General features: G+C 36.5%; 1 protein-coding gene across 8 annotated transcripts in view; it reads right to left on the minus strand.

Moving 5' to 3' along the window:
* Dmd (dystrophin) overlaps window positions 1–14,422 on the minus strand; it is a 2,130,457-nt gene that overhangs the window by 377,908 nt on the left and 1,738,127 nt on the right. For 6 of the 8 annotated variants that reach the window (XM_033760401.1, XM_033760400.1, XM_033760399.1 and 3 more), the window contains exon 56: window positions 3,843–4,015. In XM_033760401.1, coding sequence (XP_033616292.1) covers window positions 3,843–4,015 — 173 coding nt within the window. Of the gene's footprint in view, window positions 1–3,842; window positions 4,016–5,019; window positions 5,179–14,422 lie in introns of those variants that run through there. The other 2 variants (XM_033760403.1, XM_033760404.1) reach the window with 1 other exon arrangement.

The raw sequence follows: 14,422 nt of genomic DNA on the forward strand, positions 1-14,422 counted from the left end.
TGGATATAAAATATTTTAGAATGAGAAATACTTTGACTAATCACCATCCTGATGTTGGTTGCCATTAATAAGTGTCTTTGCACATGTGTGTACTTGTATATTTAGAAGTAAAAGTTTTTCATTTTATTATTAAACAGTCTTTTGTTTTGTTTGATGCTTAACTGTAACTGATTACTTCTCCATTTACCTCATGGATAAAATGTGACTTGATCATGTGTATAGGATGGAGGCATACTTTTCTTGGACTAAATTATGAGGTAGCACTACACAATTTCAATTAAAGTATTTTTTTCTTGAAGGCATATTATTTTGTCTTATGCCTTATCTTTTAAATTAATCAGTTCCATTTAAATATAAGAAAATCAAGGTAGAAAATTCAATAATTTGGCCAGATTCATAAAGTAAGATTGGAGAATTAATGAAACTGGAAAGACAGGGGAACTTGAAGAGACCCTGTGCATTTTTAATCAAGCTTCTTCATTTCAATGTTGGAAAGTATTGAAATAATTGAGTGACTTGTTCAAGAGTATTACATGCTAGGTATTAACAGAGCCAGAAGAGAGGCTGCATTCCCCAACTGCCTACGACTCTTTTTATCCTATCATACTGACTCATTTAATGTTTGGAATTTTTGAATTCATCTAATAGTATTTTTACTTTTTTGGCTCTAGGGATCGAACTTAGAGCCTTTACATTGAGCTACTCCCCAAGTTCCCCCCTTTTTTTTTTGTTTTGAGAAAGAGTCTCGCTAAGACATTAAGTTGCCCAGGCTGGACTTGAACTTACTATTCTCCTGCCTAGTTCTCTTAGAGTGCTGGGATTACAGGTGTGTGCCACAACCATCTAATTTAGCTGAAGGCACCAAACATAGCTCTCTGAAACAATTCATGAAGGTATGTATGTGTGTGTGTGTGTGTGTGTGTGTGTATATATATATATATATATATATTAAGACATTAAGTTGCCCAGGCTGGACTTGAACTTACTATTCTCCTGCCTAGTTCTCTTAGAGTGCTGGGATTACAGGTGTGTGCCACAACCATCTAATTTAGCTGAAGGCACCAAACATAGCTCTCTGAAACAATTCATGAAGGTATGTATGTGTGTGTGTGTGTGTGTGTGTGTGTATATATATATATATATATATATATGAGGCTTGAATTTGTGATCCTCCCAGTCTGAGACTCCGAAATAGCTGGGATTCAGGGGTATACCACTATGCTTGGCCTAAATATTTGTTGAGTAATTAATTTATTGCATGAGTGAGATATGGGTGTAACAGGTCGAATCTCTTGAACAAGATAGAAACAGTGCCCTAGGTAGAATAGAGTAAAAATTAATATTTTTATATTTTGAAATATATAAATGGCTTCAGAATCATACAGCAGTGAACTGACTGTATTCTTTAGCATTATATACTTCAATTTGGACAAACAGGCTTGTTTTTTTTTTGTATCTTTGTACTGTTTTTTTTTTTAACTGTGGTACTGTTTTTATTTTATTTTATTATTATTTTTTTTAACTGTGGTACCTTCACAATAAAATAACCCCAATAGAGAGTTACTGATAAAAGTCACAATGCAGGCTTATTAGTGCCATTAATGATTCTGTATCTAACACCTCCTGGTGTTCATCTCTCCCATTTCATAATCATCCCAAATTACTACCTTTACTGTACTTGTGTCATTGGAACCCTGCCATTCGCTATGGATTGAGCAATACCCTTATTTGAATCAATTGTCACTAAATTACCTTGATGTGAAGAATTGCCTCTTTTCATTTGTATAAGGGAGTGCTTATAACATATTCTATATTATTAGAGTGGCCTATTTAAAAGCCAAAAGCACTGATCTAAATATTTACCTTCTAGAAATTGCAGTGCCTTAGATAAGCTAAGGTAACTCGTTCCTACTTGATTAATGACAGCAAGAATTAAACTGCAGTAGCTGGCATATGGGAAATAGCTGAGAATGAAGAGCCCATATTTTGGCTGACATGCTGTTTGCCGCTTTCAATTCTTCTTTTATTTCATCAAGTTCACATGAAGGAGAGAAAAGGCACTGAGCGTAGTTCGAACAGTCATAGCACCTTTCTTTTTCTCTCTTGCAAAAAAGAGTAACTTTCTTTTCTTTACCTACCAATATATTTTCCATCTCACACATTTCATTCCTCTTTAATGAGAGATGCTATGAAAATGGCCTTTGTCTTACACACCATGACCTCTCTAAGAGTTTAAACTGTAGAAAGACAATGGAGCCTGCCTAGCTTTGAAAATGTCATCAGCTATTGACACCCTCCTCCCCAACTCATCACCAATACATTGATTAAAGAAATTTCCTGGATGGAGTAGGAAAATAAAAATGAGTATCTAGGAAACTGGGGTGCAAACTTGAGGGAGGAAGGAAGCCTTAGAAATAAAAAAATACATCATTTTCTACTGCTAGAAATCTCCTCTGTTTCACCTCTTCCATTACCATGTATTTGTTTGTTTTCTACTTTCTTTACACTCTGTGGAAAAAAATGATGATTAAAAGCTCAGATACTAGAGTTCGATTGCCTGTGTTGATATCTTGGACCTGCCACTTGCTAAATAAGTGACCTGGGAAAAGCTATTCAACCACTCTGTACCACACTTTTTTCAAATGTAAAGAGAACATAATAATGGAGTTTAACTCATGAGTTTGCTGAGCACATAAGATGGATTGAAATATATAAAGTGATTATGGCATCGTGTGGTATGCACAAATACCATGGAAATGTTAGCTGGTGTCATTATGTCATATTAGATTTTTATAAGCATGCTTTAAGATTAAGAAATATCTTAATTTTCTTCTCCTTATATGAGTAGATATTTCCTGAAATTTTGGACAATTTAGGAGAACTATAACAAAGAAAAATTAGCTCCTTTCTGTAGTCCCACTACCTAGAGGTAGTAACTGCTCTCGTTACTTAGTGCATTCCCTCATAGCTCTTATTAAATTCATCTGTCCTTTTCTACCTCTCTCCATGACCACTCCTTTTATAGGCACAGATGAAAGCACACAATATTTTTAGAAAAAAACAGTGGATTAGGAAAAGCAATCCATTAGGACTAGGAAGCCTGGCTCCCCGTCCCTGCACTTCGAGAGATTCTGTAGGTAACAGTGAGTATTTCACAGACCAGCTCTGCTTTTTGGTCCCTCTGTGAAATTGTCCCAGCAAAATAGGAGTTGCAAGATTACATAGATGTATCCATTCACATCCCAAAAGCAAGGTGAAGCATACAACGGGGCAAAGGAGGAAGTAGGTGAGAATAGAACAACTGAAACCTTATCCTACTTACAGAAGATACGTTCACAAAATCCAAGAGGAATCAAAACAGCAAAAGTTTGCTTTACCCTCTACTTAGTTGCTGGAGCAAAAGAGAAGGCTTCTCTAAACTGTTAATTGGAATGTGTTTTGGTTTTTAAAGAGTATGCCCTCTCATCCGCATTTAGAGTAATGCCAAAGAAAGAATTCCACAATAAATAACCATTAATTTTATCACTTTTGTATAACCTGTGATAAGCCGAGAGAACTCTATGAAATTAGGATAGCTGTCCTCATTTAAATTCTCTCTAATGTCTTAATATGCATCTCTCCTGTGGTTCCAATACATCACCACTTTAATCTAACCTAAACCCTCAAGTATTATCTCCATACCAGGCAAATGAATGATTCATTTATTCAAAATAAAATGAATCATCCTGAAATTGAGTGATTTACATAAATATATGCGATATTAGCTACTTGTGCTACAAAAAATGAGGGAAATTTTGTCATCTCAATTAATTTCTGGCTTTTTTGCTCCAATCTTTTCCTACCTAATACTGAGAGACTTTTTCCGGAGTTCAGTCCACTTGAAGTTCATGTTATCCAAACGTCTCTGTAAAAGGGCTGCTTCATCTGAACCTTCCAGGGATCTCAGGATTTTTTGGCCATTTTCATCCAGGTTGTGATAGATATCGGTATGGGCTTCGATTTCTCCTTGGAGGTCCTACAGGACAAGAGGAAGAACACATGCAGAATTATTATTTTTTCATTGACTTTGTTGATACGTTTTAGGTGTACAGTACAGTTACATTCATCATTGCGATCTTGTATCTTTACATGCCAGGTCTTGGTTCTCATTTTTCCCCTTATCCCTGACCTCCCCTCACCCCCTCCACCCTCCCCTCTTTACAAAGACTTTGTGTCCATTTTTATTTTTCTCATATTTTTTTCTTTTTCCTTCTTTCCTTTCGCCTACCCTTCCTACATCCCCTACAGCTTTAGCCCTTTTCCTCTCACATGAATAATTATTAACCCAAAGAAACTAACTATGAATGTAAATTTACTTTGGAGAACTACCAAAAATAATGATTCAAAAGGCATTTCAAATGGGCTAAGTAACAAGAAGATGAGCCCCAAATTACTTTTCTTGGTGTGATTTACTATCTCTTCATGTTACTATGCAGAATGAAAACGAACATCTTAGTAAGTAAATTTGTTCCTTGCTGTTATTAGTGACAAAGTGATATATTTAAAACGTTACAAATTTCTTAAATTACATATTGTAATCCATGGACAAAATATACTGTTTTATGAAATTGGAATGAAATAAAATTATAGACCTGGTGGCAACTATTTCATTACAATATCAGTCAAGTCATATTTTCCACGTACATAGTAATTTATAGTATTGACTCTGACCATAAAACCATGGAGAGATGAATAAAGAATCTGTCCTTGGTCAACAGCATCAGTACATTTGTGGGACTCTATCATAGGAGCAAATCTTGACAATACACATTAAGCTGACCTTGGTGTTACAGAATCATCCATATATTACAACATCATACATACATTAGTAAGATTTCCTATTTAAAACACCATCATCTTTTTAGGCTTGACAGGTGGAGAGGTCACAGGACCTTTGGTAGAGATATGATAAAAGATATGCATTCAACTTCATTTGGATAGATACAGATCAAGAAAATTATCACAGTAGAAGAATCTGACCTTTACATGGTATGTCTTCCTGTGTAACATTTTCAGCTTGAACCGGGGACTACAGCATTGATCCTGTTGCATAGCAATCCTGAGAAAGCCCAGAAACTGAAAGAGCCCTGCTTTAAAATGCCAACTTTGCTTACATTCTGTTGACAGAATGAGTTTCAGAGCACAGGCCTTACCAGTCAATAATAATAAACAGTGACTTTGTACTCCTCGCTAAACGGTAGCCATGCGTGTGGACGTGGGAGGGACCTCAAAGAAAGGAGGCCTGGAATATGCAACTGACAGATGATATTAAACAGCCAACTTTTCTTATCATTTTGCCATTACAAGCCAGAGACATTATAAATTCATTTTATATATGTGTTTCCCTCCTTGTTTCCAGTAGAACAGTCAAAGCCAAAGGAACATTCCTTAGAGAGCTGCCGGGTACCAGCATTCCTCTCTGCCTACACAATGAATGGAGGCTTTGTACATTATCCGACTTGCTCAGAGAGATTTGTATGCTTCTGTTCAACAAGTTCAAAAATTCATTCTGAAGCTCTGAACAATTGGATTGATTTATATAACTAGAAACATTTTCTTTTTTTCTTTGCCTCTCACTCCTTCTAAAATTGAATTAAATTACTCTGCTAATGTAAGGGGGGAAATGGAAGCAATAACTCGTTAGACATTCTGAAGAAGTGGCTCATGTTTTCAGTCACAGCCTCTTCAGATGTAGAAGTTTGAATTTTGCAGAAGGGAGATGGACAATACATGTCTCCTGTCACTATTTTTGACAGTCAAAAGACTCATGACAGACTCTGAAAGAGAGTTGTGTTCCATTTCCCTTGAATGGAAAACTGGAAGGGGAACATGGATAGAATCACATCCGAAGTTGAGAAGGAAAACACTAAAACAGACTAAGAAACTTCTATCTTTATCCCATCAAAACCAGTCTTAGGGGAGGAGGGGGTGAAGGGAGGGCAGGGGTAAGGGGAAAAAATGAGAATCAAGACTTGTCATGTGGAGGTACAAGAGCCCAACAATGAATGTAACTGTACTGTATCCCTAAAATGTACCAATAAACTCAATTAAAGCTGAAAACAAAAAACCTAAAAAAAACCAGTCTTGTTCTGGAAGGGTACAGTCAGATTTTGACACTAGTGTATGTGGCAGAAAATTAGTACTGAGCTTCTTGCAGAATGAAGTTTGGTCAGATATACATCCATTTTATATATTTTTCCCCTACAGGAAATAATATGACCTGCCTAATCTGCATTTCTTCAGCAAAAGAGGAAGTAAGTCAATTTATCAAAGTAGTTCAGGACAAAACCAGATCAAAATTCCAGATAATTCCTTCACTAGTCTCTTAATTTTCTTGTTGTATTTGATTTGCACACTACCTAAAAATTCTCCTCAGATTAAGCAATTAGGGGATTAAAGCCAAATTTTTCAGTTGTCCAAAAAAAGATGAGTTTATTTCATTTTTCTTTTCTTTCTTTTTTTTGCAGGGCCAGAGGTTGAATTCAGGGCCTCAAGCAAGCTAGCACAAATGAATTACACCTTTAGCCCCAGAGAAATGAAGTAATTTGACTAACAGAATCAACATCCTACATTATATGCATATAAATGATAGTACATTTCAATATTTATATCCTACACTCATAGCAGAGACTCAGTCCTAATCATTAGCTCCTTAAGATTATGTATAACATGAAGTCATCAACACTTTTTTTTTTGTAAGAGTTCTTCCCAAACAAATAAGATGTAGATTCAGGAATTTGCTAATTTTTATTTTTGCCATGCCTGAGTATATTACACTGCATATAAACATTTTTCTTGTATCATCAACAAAGAAATGAATATAGACTTGATAAATAAACACTTGTCTAGGGCTGATCATTTGTCTAGTCTTAACATTATGGGAAATATAAGAGGAATGTAAGTGAAATTTCAGTTTTTAATTTTCCTAAAATCAATGATGTACCTTTTATTTATCTTACCAACTAAGTATTAACGAGAATTTCCTGCCATATCTCATATATACAGGGATTAAAAACTTCTCCTTTTGGAAGCGCAGAAATGGGTGAAGAAAAGTGTTGCGGAAAAAAAGTTAGCATTGGAAGGAAGATAACAATTATGTCCATACTAGTTTTCCACGTTGTAACACTGCTTTACAGCAACAAATGCCACATGTAGAATACAGGGCTTTACAGAATACTGAAAATATATCACCCTAGTTACTTCTTCTCCTAATTCCATGAAATACATCACATTTTCTGTGTTTTATAGATGAGAGGTTCACAGAAGTTTTACTGCCTCACTGAAAGTACTATGTCTAGTCAGTGTTAGCTTTGGAAAAAGTGTTCAATTCTCCCGACTCTTGAAAAATCTCAGGCTGTCTCCACCAACCCATTTGCTAAGGGGCATGGGATACAAAGACATTTCTTGAAGCTGAACAATGATAGTACTAAGCGAGGACACTCAACTGTTGAGGGAGAAGCACATAGAAAGGAATGACTAATTTTCGATAAACCATTTACCCATATGGATTGATTTGTTCTGAGTGAAAAATGGAATCTTGACCACTCGTTTCACTTTTCATTTTACAGCCAGGCATCCACAATCACCTGGAAGCAAAAGCATGAGTGCACTGAAAAGGTCTCCATACTACAACAGTCTCTCTGCTGCCAGGACAGAAAGGCTCCCTTTCATGATTCACCCCTTTGTCTGCAAGAGCCAAGGGAAGAAGAGGCCACACCAAGTAATGACCAGATGCATCAGTATTAATATAATTCCACCACATTCCTTGGTTGCCAGGCTGGTAGACAATCTGTCAAATTGTATGTTGCCCTAAAAAGTAGGCAAGTACTGGTGAGAGATGTGAGGGATGATACAAGGATCTCTTTCAAAGGCTGGTATAGTGTGGTGGAGAGTATTCAGCAAAAACAGGCAGCATTAGTCTTACATGGGGAGGAGACAGGGACATGGCAGGTAGGAAGGAATGTACATTTGCATAAAAATACCATGAGGACTAAATAAACCTTAGACTTCAGTAGCACAGAAAAGGGAGGAATTGGTATAGAGAATCAAGTGGCATTCTCAGAGGGTAACCAATAGGGACAGAGAGTAAATTTTAATAGAAGTTTTAGATATAGTTTTATTTTATTTTATTTTCTAGCCTTGGTTACTGTATTCATTGTATACTCTAATTTTTCAAAAGATGGCATTCTTTAGGAAGAACCATAACTAATGACCAGGGAAAGAAGATATCTGTTACATAAACAATAAAGACAGCAGCAGCAGCAAGAGCAATAGTATGTGAGATTTACCATACAAAAAGCACTGTCAAAAGACCTATATATGCATTAGATCGTTTAACCCTCCCAATAACCCCCAGAACAAACATCATTATTATCTTCATTTTCTATGTAAGAGAATGAAATTACAGAGAGGATAAGAAAAAAATGCCCAAGGTCACACAGTAAATAAGCAATGCTGCCAGATTTAAACCAAGATAGTTGAACTCTAGGACTGTGCTCTTAAGGTAACAATTAGGCTACATTACCTCTGAGTTTTAGTTTTAGTTTGTTAATATTTTTCCCTATAACTCATACTTCCACTTAAATTTCAAGAAATCTAGCATTGCTAGTAGGTGGTGAAAAGGAACACCATTTTCAGTGTTCAAAGCAATTTTATGATCTTAATACGGAGACTACGAAAACAGATGTGAAGCACTGGACAAAGATGCATCCATTATAAGAGGGAACATAAAATAATTGAGAAAATGGGTGTAAATGGAAAAAGAATATGTGCTTCTTTCTTAAAAAAAAAAAGAAATATGTAGCCCAAAATTCTGTACAATTATAGAGCAAATGTCAGTGATAAATAGTAAGCAAGTTCAGACAGGAGACAGGAAGAATGTTCACATGTGGAAGTTTTAGAAATAGAGGTTAACTTGTTTTCTGGAGTGTTTTTACAAATCCAACACTTCCTTCATTCCTGAGCCTCTAACCTATTCCTGTATTAAGTCCCCTTTCTTAGTCCTCCAGGGAAAAGTCATGGCAAAGTAGAGTTGAATAGACAGTTTGCAGTTTCCCTGTTTTCTTTCTCTTCTTTGCTGCTTAACTTTGACAATACTTAAAGCTCTCTGGCTTCACTAAATATGAAACAATAATAATGCCTACCTGCTGGGTTGTTTTAGCTATTATATGGAATAATTTTTGTAAAATATTTTGAGCAGCATTCAGAACACATCTTTAGGAAACAATTGCTAATATAAAGCTTGCTATTATAAAAGAGTCCATGTGAAACAGACTTCTTGAAGTCATGGAACTTGGCTTGGGTCTTGAGGTGGATGAAACTGATAAAGGTAGAGGGAAGAAGATATTCTAGGCAGGAAGAATAGCACGCAAATGGCGTAAAGGATGGATGGATGTGGTTTGTGAATAGCAATAAAAAAATTGTCCTTATGCGTGGAATGGACAATGAGCTAGGGAGACTTGGGTAGAATGCAGTCAAGTCTCTTAAGCTAGGCAGGACAAAGCCTTTTGGGAAGCCACTGAGAGTAAAACTTTATTTAGAAAAAGGGCAAGGACAAGATACTCTCTCATTCAACAAGTAGAATGATCCACAGTGTTCATAAGTAATAAATGACTGAAGAATATGGAAAGTTGTATAATTTTTACTAGAAGAAAAATAAAGGAGATAGTACTAGTTAGTGGTAGCCTTGTTTTTATTTATCTATTTAAAAAAATTTTTTTTGGTGAGACTGAGTCTTGCTATGTAGTTCAGGTGGTAGAACTTGCAGTGATCTTCTTGCCTTAGCCTCCTTCCAAGAGCTGGGATTATAGGCATATTATACAATGCCTGGCTCTTTTTTATTTATCCAAACCAATGGATATGATACCATCCCAAAACTTCATGGATAACAGAATTTACATATTTTCTTCCAATGTATGTGGAAATATTTGTCTTTAAAAAGAACTCAATAAATATTGCCATTATGGTAAATACTGTGGAGGTTCCTCAAAAAACTAAGTACAAAACAAGCACATGATCTAGCAATCTCACTCCTGGGTATATAGCCAAGGGAAATGAAGTCAGTGTGCTGAACAAATACCTGTCCTCCCATATTTATTGCACATTATTCACAACAGCCAAGGTATAGAAGCAATACGTTTCTCTCATGAAATGAATGGGTAAAGAAAATATGGCATATGCTGTATACACAATGGGATGTAATTCAGCTGTAAAAGGGGAAACCACAAATGTCTGTGACAACATGAATGACTTTGAAAGACATTATGTTAAGTGAAATAAGTCAGGCACAAAAAGACAAGTGTCACATGATTGCACTTACAGGTGGAATCTAAAAAGGTTGAACTCATGGAAGTAGTGAGTAGAATGGTAATTACCAGGGGATGAGGGAGGAGTGTGGATGGGGAAAATGGAGATACTGATCAAAGGGTTCAAAGCTTCAATTAGACCAGAATATGTTTTAGTGATCTATTGCACAGAACCGTGACTATAACAAAAGCATCGTGCATGTTTACATTGCTAAAAGATACTAAAAGAGTAGATTTAAAATGTTTTCACCACAAAAATGATAAGCATGTAAGGCGATTGATTTGTTAATTAGCCCGATTCACTCATTCCATATGATAACCACCAATAAAACATCACATTGTATTCAACAAATGTATAGTTATTTGTCAATTTAAACAACTCATTAAATGAATGCAAAATTCTCTATTTTGAATATAGCTGAAAAGTGAGAAAACAACCAATTAAAGACTCACAACAAATAAGTGGCCACACATTTTAGAAATTTCATTATAAGCACATCATATCTACTCTTTTGTGGAAGCAGTTAGTATGTGAATACTTATAAGAACATTAGTTACTTCTTGCGAGTAATTCTAACCGAATTTAAAGAAGCTTAACAGGAAAAAAGAGCGATGATTTGATTTCCAAAACTGTATATATAAGGTCAGAAAGAGAAAAACCAAGATAGGAAGGAAACTATCCTTATAGGCAAAGTTGAGAGTAGAAAGAAGTGACATTTGGCAAGGAGTAAAAATGGCACAAAAACAGCTTTGCGCACTAGGGTCACACAGTGTGGAAACTGTAAGCCCTCCGTGTATCAGCGGTATTTGGAGGCAGCACCTAGCTTCCTAGAAAAGCAAATAATTAATGTTAACAAAGAGGAGCCTGAGCTCACCAGAGAAAGAAGATTTACATTCAATGCTCTCTGAGCAAGAAGAAAGCAGTGCATATGAAATGCTGTAAATGACTTTTTATTAGTAGATATTAGTTCTATATCAAGCAGTGGATTTCACTTTGTCCTATCCACATATGCACATGACACACTTTGATCTTCTCTACCTCTATTACCTCCCTTGCCCTTTTCTTCCATCTCATTATTCCCTTTGTCTTTTATACTAACCCTGCTTCTCTATTCACGCCATGTCTTTTGTTTTAGAGTGTGCATATGAAAGAAAATGTGTGATACCAAATGACTTTTACCCAACACAGGCACTCTGAAAAGGTGTTAGTTGTAAAAGGTTGAAGACAAAAACACATGTACAAAAGTAAAATGCCCTGAGCTTGGCTATTTAAAATTACTCATTAAATATGGGCCGAAACAGCTGAGGTTTTTGAGTATACGCACACACGCACATTCAGTTAAGAAAACAACAGAAATTGACAATAAATCTTAAAAAATGTGTCCAACAACTAAAAATAAAGATTGTATTTTGTATGTGTGCTATTTGTGATTCTTTCTTAGTGATTCATTTTTATTGCATGTTACAAAAATATCAGTCTGCCATGAATTAGAAAGTAGAATTAGCAAAACAAAACAAGTTTTTCTTCCTAACAGGTAGCTGAGAGAAATATTCACATAAAGGAATTGGAACCACAATCTTGGCTTTGTTAGGATTCTAACCACCACCCGAGGTTCTTAACTAGATCTGGAAATGTAGTCGGTTATAGAGTCTCAGAAAGGTGTGACTTTTTTTCCATTCTATACATGGCCGTTGCACTATTTTTAAAAGCAGCAGAATTGTCATCCCAAGAGAAACAAGAGTTAATTTGGTGACTGCTGTTTGGCTCGCAGCCTGGTTGCTCTAGGTAGATAAGGAGTGTTTTCAGGTCCACTGCATCGCAATGCATCTTAAACGAGCAGCTATGGATTTAGGAATCCACAAGCTTTGCTTTAAAAATGGCTGTTATTAACGTCCTCAGAGACTATTATCCTGCAGGGTTTGTTGTCTTTGCTTTCATATCTCATTCGAAAATTCTCACACTTAAGCACTAGAACAGCAGAGAGAGGGGATATGCTCTCCTGCCTTAGTACATTCCCAGGCGTAAAGCTTTATTTCAAAATCTAATCTTTAAAAATGCCTGGCCTAGGGTAGATCGCCCCTGGAGGAAACTAAGCAAAGCCCCATTTGTCAGATCGCCTTAAGCAATTCCAAACTCTGGCAATGCATGATTCTGTCTCTCCTTGTCTGACCCTCTGGTTTACTCTATTTTTAAAACATTTTTTTTAATTGGAGGGGTCATTTAAGTTATACCAAGTATCTCTTTTGGATCTTGTTTTTCCTAATTTCTTCTTATGCTGTCACAGTGCATCTTTTTTTTTGCATATTTATTAATCACACAAACATGCATTAAGTGCCTATTTTCTGTCCAAGATTTTGGTAGGAACTATGGGAACAAGGATGATATAGGGAAGATGCAGCCCTCCCTCCCTCCTGCTCCCCTACTAGTATTTATTGCCAGCAGCCAAATTCCGCTGCAGTTAAACCAGACTTCTACACTCTTAAATTTACAGCATAACAGAAAGTTTAAGGAGAAATGTAGTAAATATGATAAACAAATAAAAGTTTAAAATGCTCTGAAAACAGCTGATGACAGTTGATGCTGAGAATAATGGTATATGCATATGGTGATAGGGGGCTCACTTGAAGCAGTAGCCAAGAAAGGTCTACATGAAAAGATCCAATGGTCGCCGGGATTTCAGGAAGAAAAGGCACTACTTGCAGGAAGATTCAAGGTTATGAATCCTCTCAAGTAAATGAGAGAGAGAGTGCTTTGTTTCAGCTTTGTGGTTGGAAAGATCTTGGTAGTGTGCATCAAGAAACCAAGAAATGTGGTTGGAGATAGGGTAAAAGAGCTTCCCCATAAAGTGAGACCTTGATAACCCATGGTAAAGGGTCTAAATTGTATTTTAAGCACAGTGGGAAAGCACCGGAAGCTTTCTGTAAAAGCAGGGTAGTGACATGACCTGATTTAGGCTTTAAAAAGTTACTGTATCACTATGTGGAGATTAAAGAAGGCAAAGGAGAAAGGAGAAGGCCATTTAGAAGCCATGTCCTCTAACCCAGGCAAGAGATAACAGTGGCCTAGGCTACTGCAACCGCAGAAGGAGGAAAGTAAACCAATGTGAAATCTACTTAGTTCCTACCTTCTCCATTTACTAGCTTTACGAGTTTGGGAAAATTATAAAATATTTTCAAGTCTGTTTTTAATCATCTATAATCAGAGCCAATAATAACTGCCTTATAAAATTTTGGCAAAGATGAAGTGATGTGGCTAGAACATTCAAGTACCTAACCCAATGCCTGACCTATCGTAAACCTTCATTAAACTTGCGTCCCTTGGTGTCCCATCCTTCCTCTGTGACTCCAAACCTGCTAGCAGAGAAGACTTGAGGCTCTCGTAAGGAAAATGCACAGAGAAGGGTCCACAGCTGTAGGGAAGACCTAAGAGGTAGTGCCAAGGACAGTAAATAGATAGGTTAATAGGGTACAGAGTAGCCATTAAAGGCCTTGAAAGCAGCTTGGAGATTATATTTGACCCTGTAAGGGTAAGATTCCATGGTAGCTTCCTGTGTAAAAGTATGGTGATGAAAAAAGTATTTGGAAATGATTACTGGGAGGGAAGTTGTCAGGTTTAAATGGCAGCAGAGAAAGAGTGGAGGCAAGAGGTCTGGTTGACAGGCAAAACAGCAGCTCCAGAAATAGGAAGGAGGAAGGGTACTACCATCAGTGAGGGATTATCAATTATAGAAATAGTTGTATGTATGACTCAACTTCACCCTTCTCTTGACCTACCTTTGCAAGACAAATTCAGGTAACCGAGAACAATTCACAAAAGTATTTTAAATATTCAAATGTTATTTTGTTATATTTTCCCAGGAACAAGGGATTGCATATGCTGTGCTTCAAACATAGATACACATGTACCACTCGTGCCAAGAATGCTTGAATGACATCAAATACAAGTGCAGTGGCACCAAAGCTGCATATAAGTGCAGGTGACTCCCGCCCAAAGTACACTTTATTAGGCATCCTAAAAACATAAGGAAGTGAATTCTAAAGGACACTATCTCCTGAGAAAGGCCAGATAAATCAACATT

This window comes from Fukomys damarensis, unplaced genomic scaffold (assembly GCF_012274545.1).
Source record: "Fukomys damarensis isolate Sample0158 unplaced genomic scaffold, DMR_v1.0_HiC HiC_scaffold_39, whole genome shotgun sequence".
NCBI lineage: Eukaryota > Metazoa > Chordata > Mammalia > Rodentia > Bathyergidae > Fukomys > Fukomys damarensis.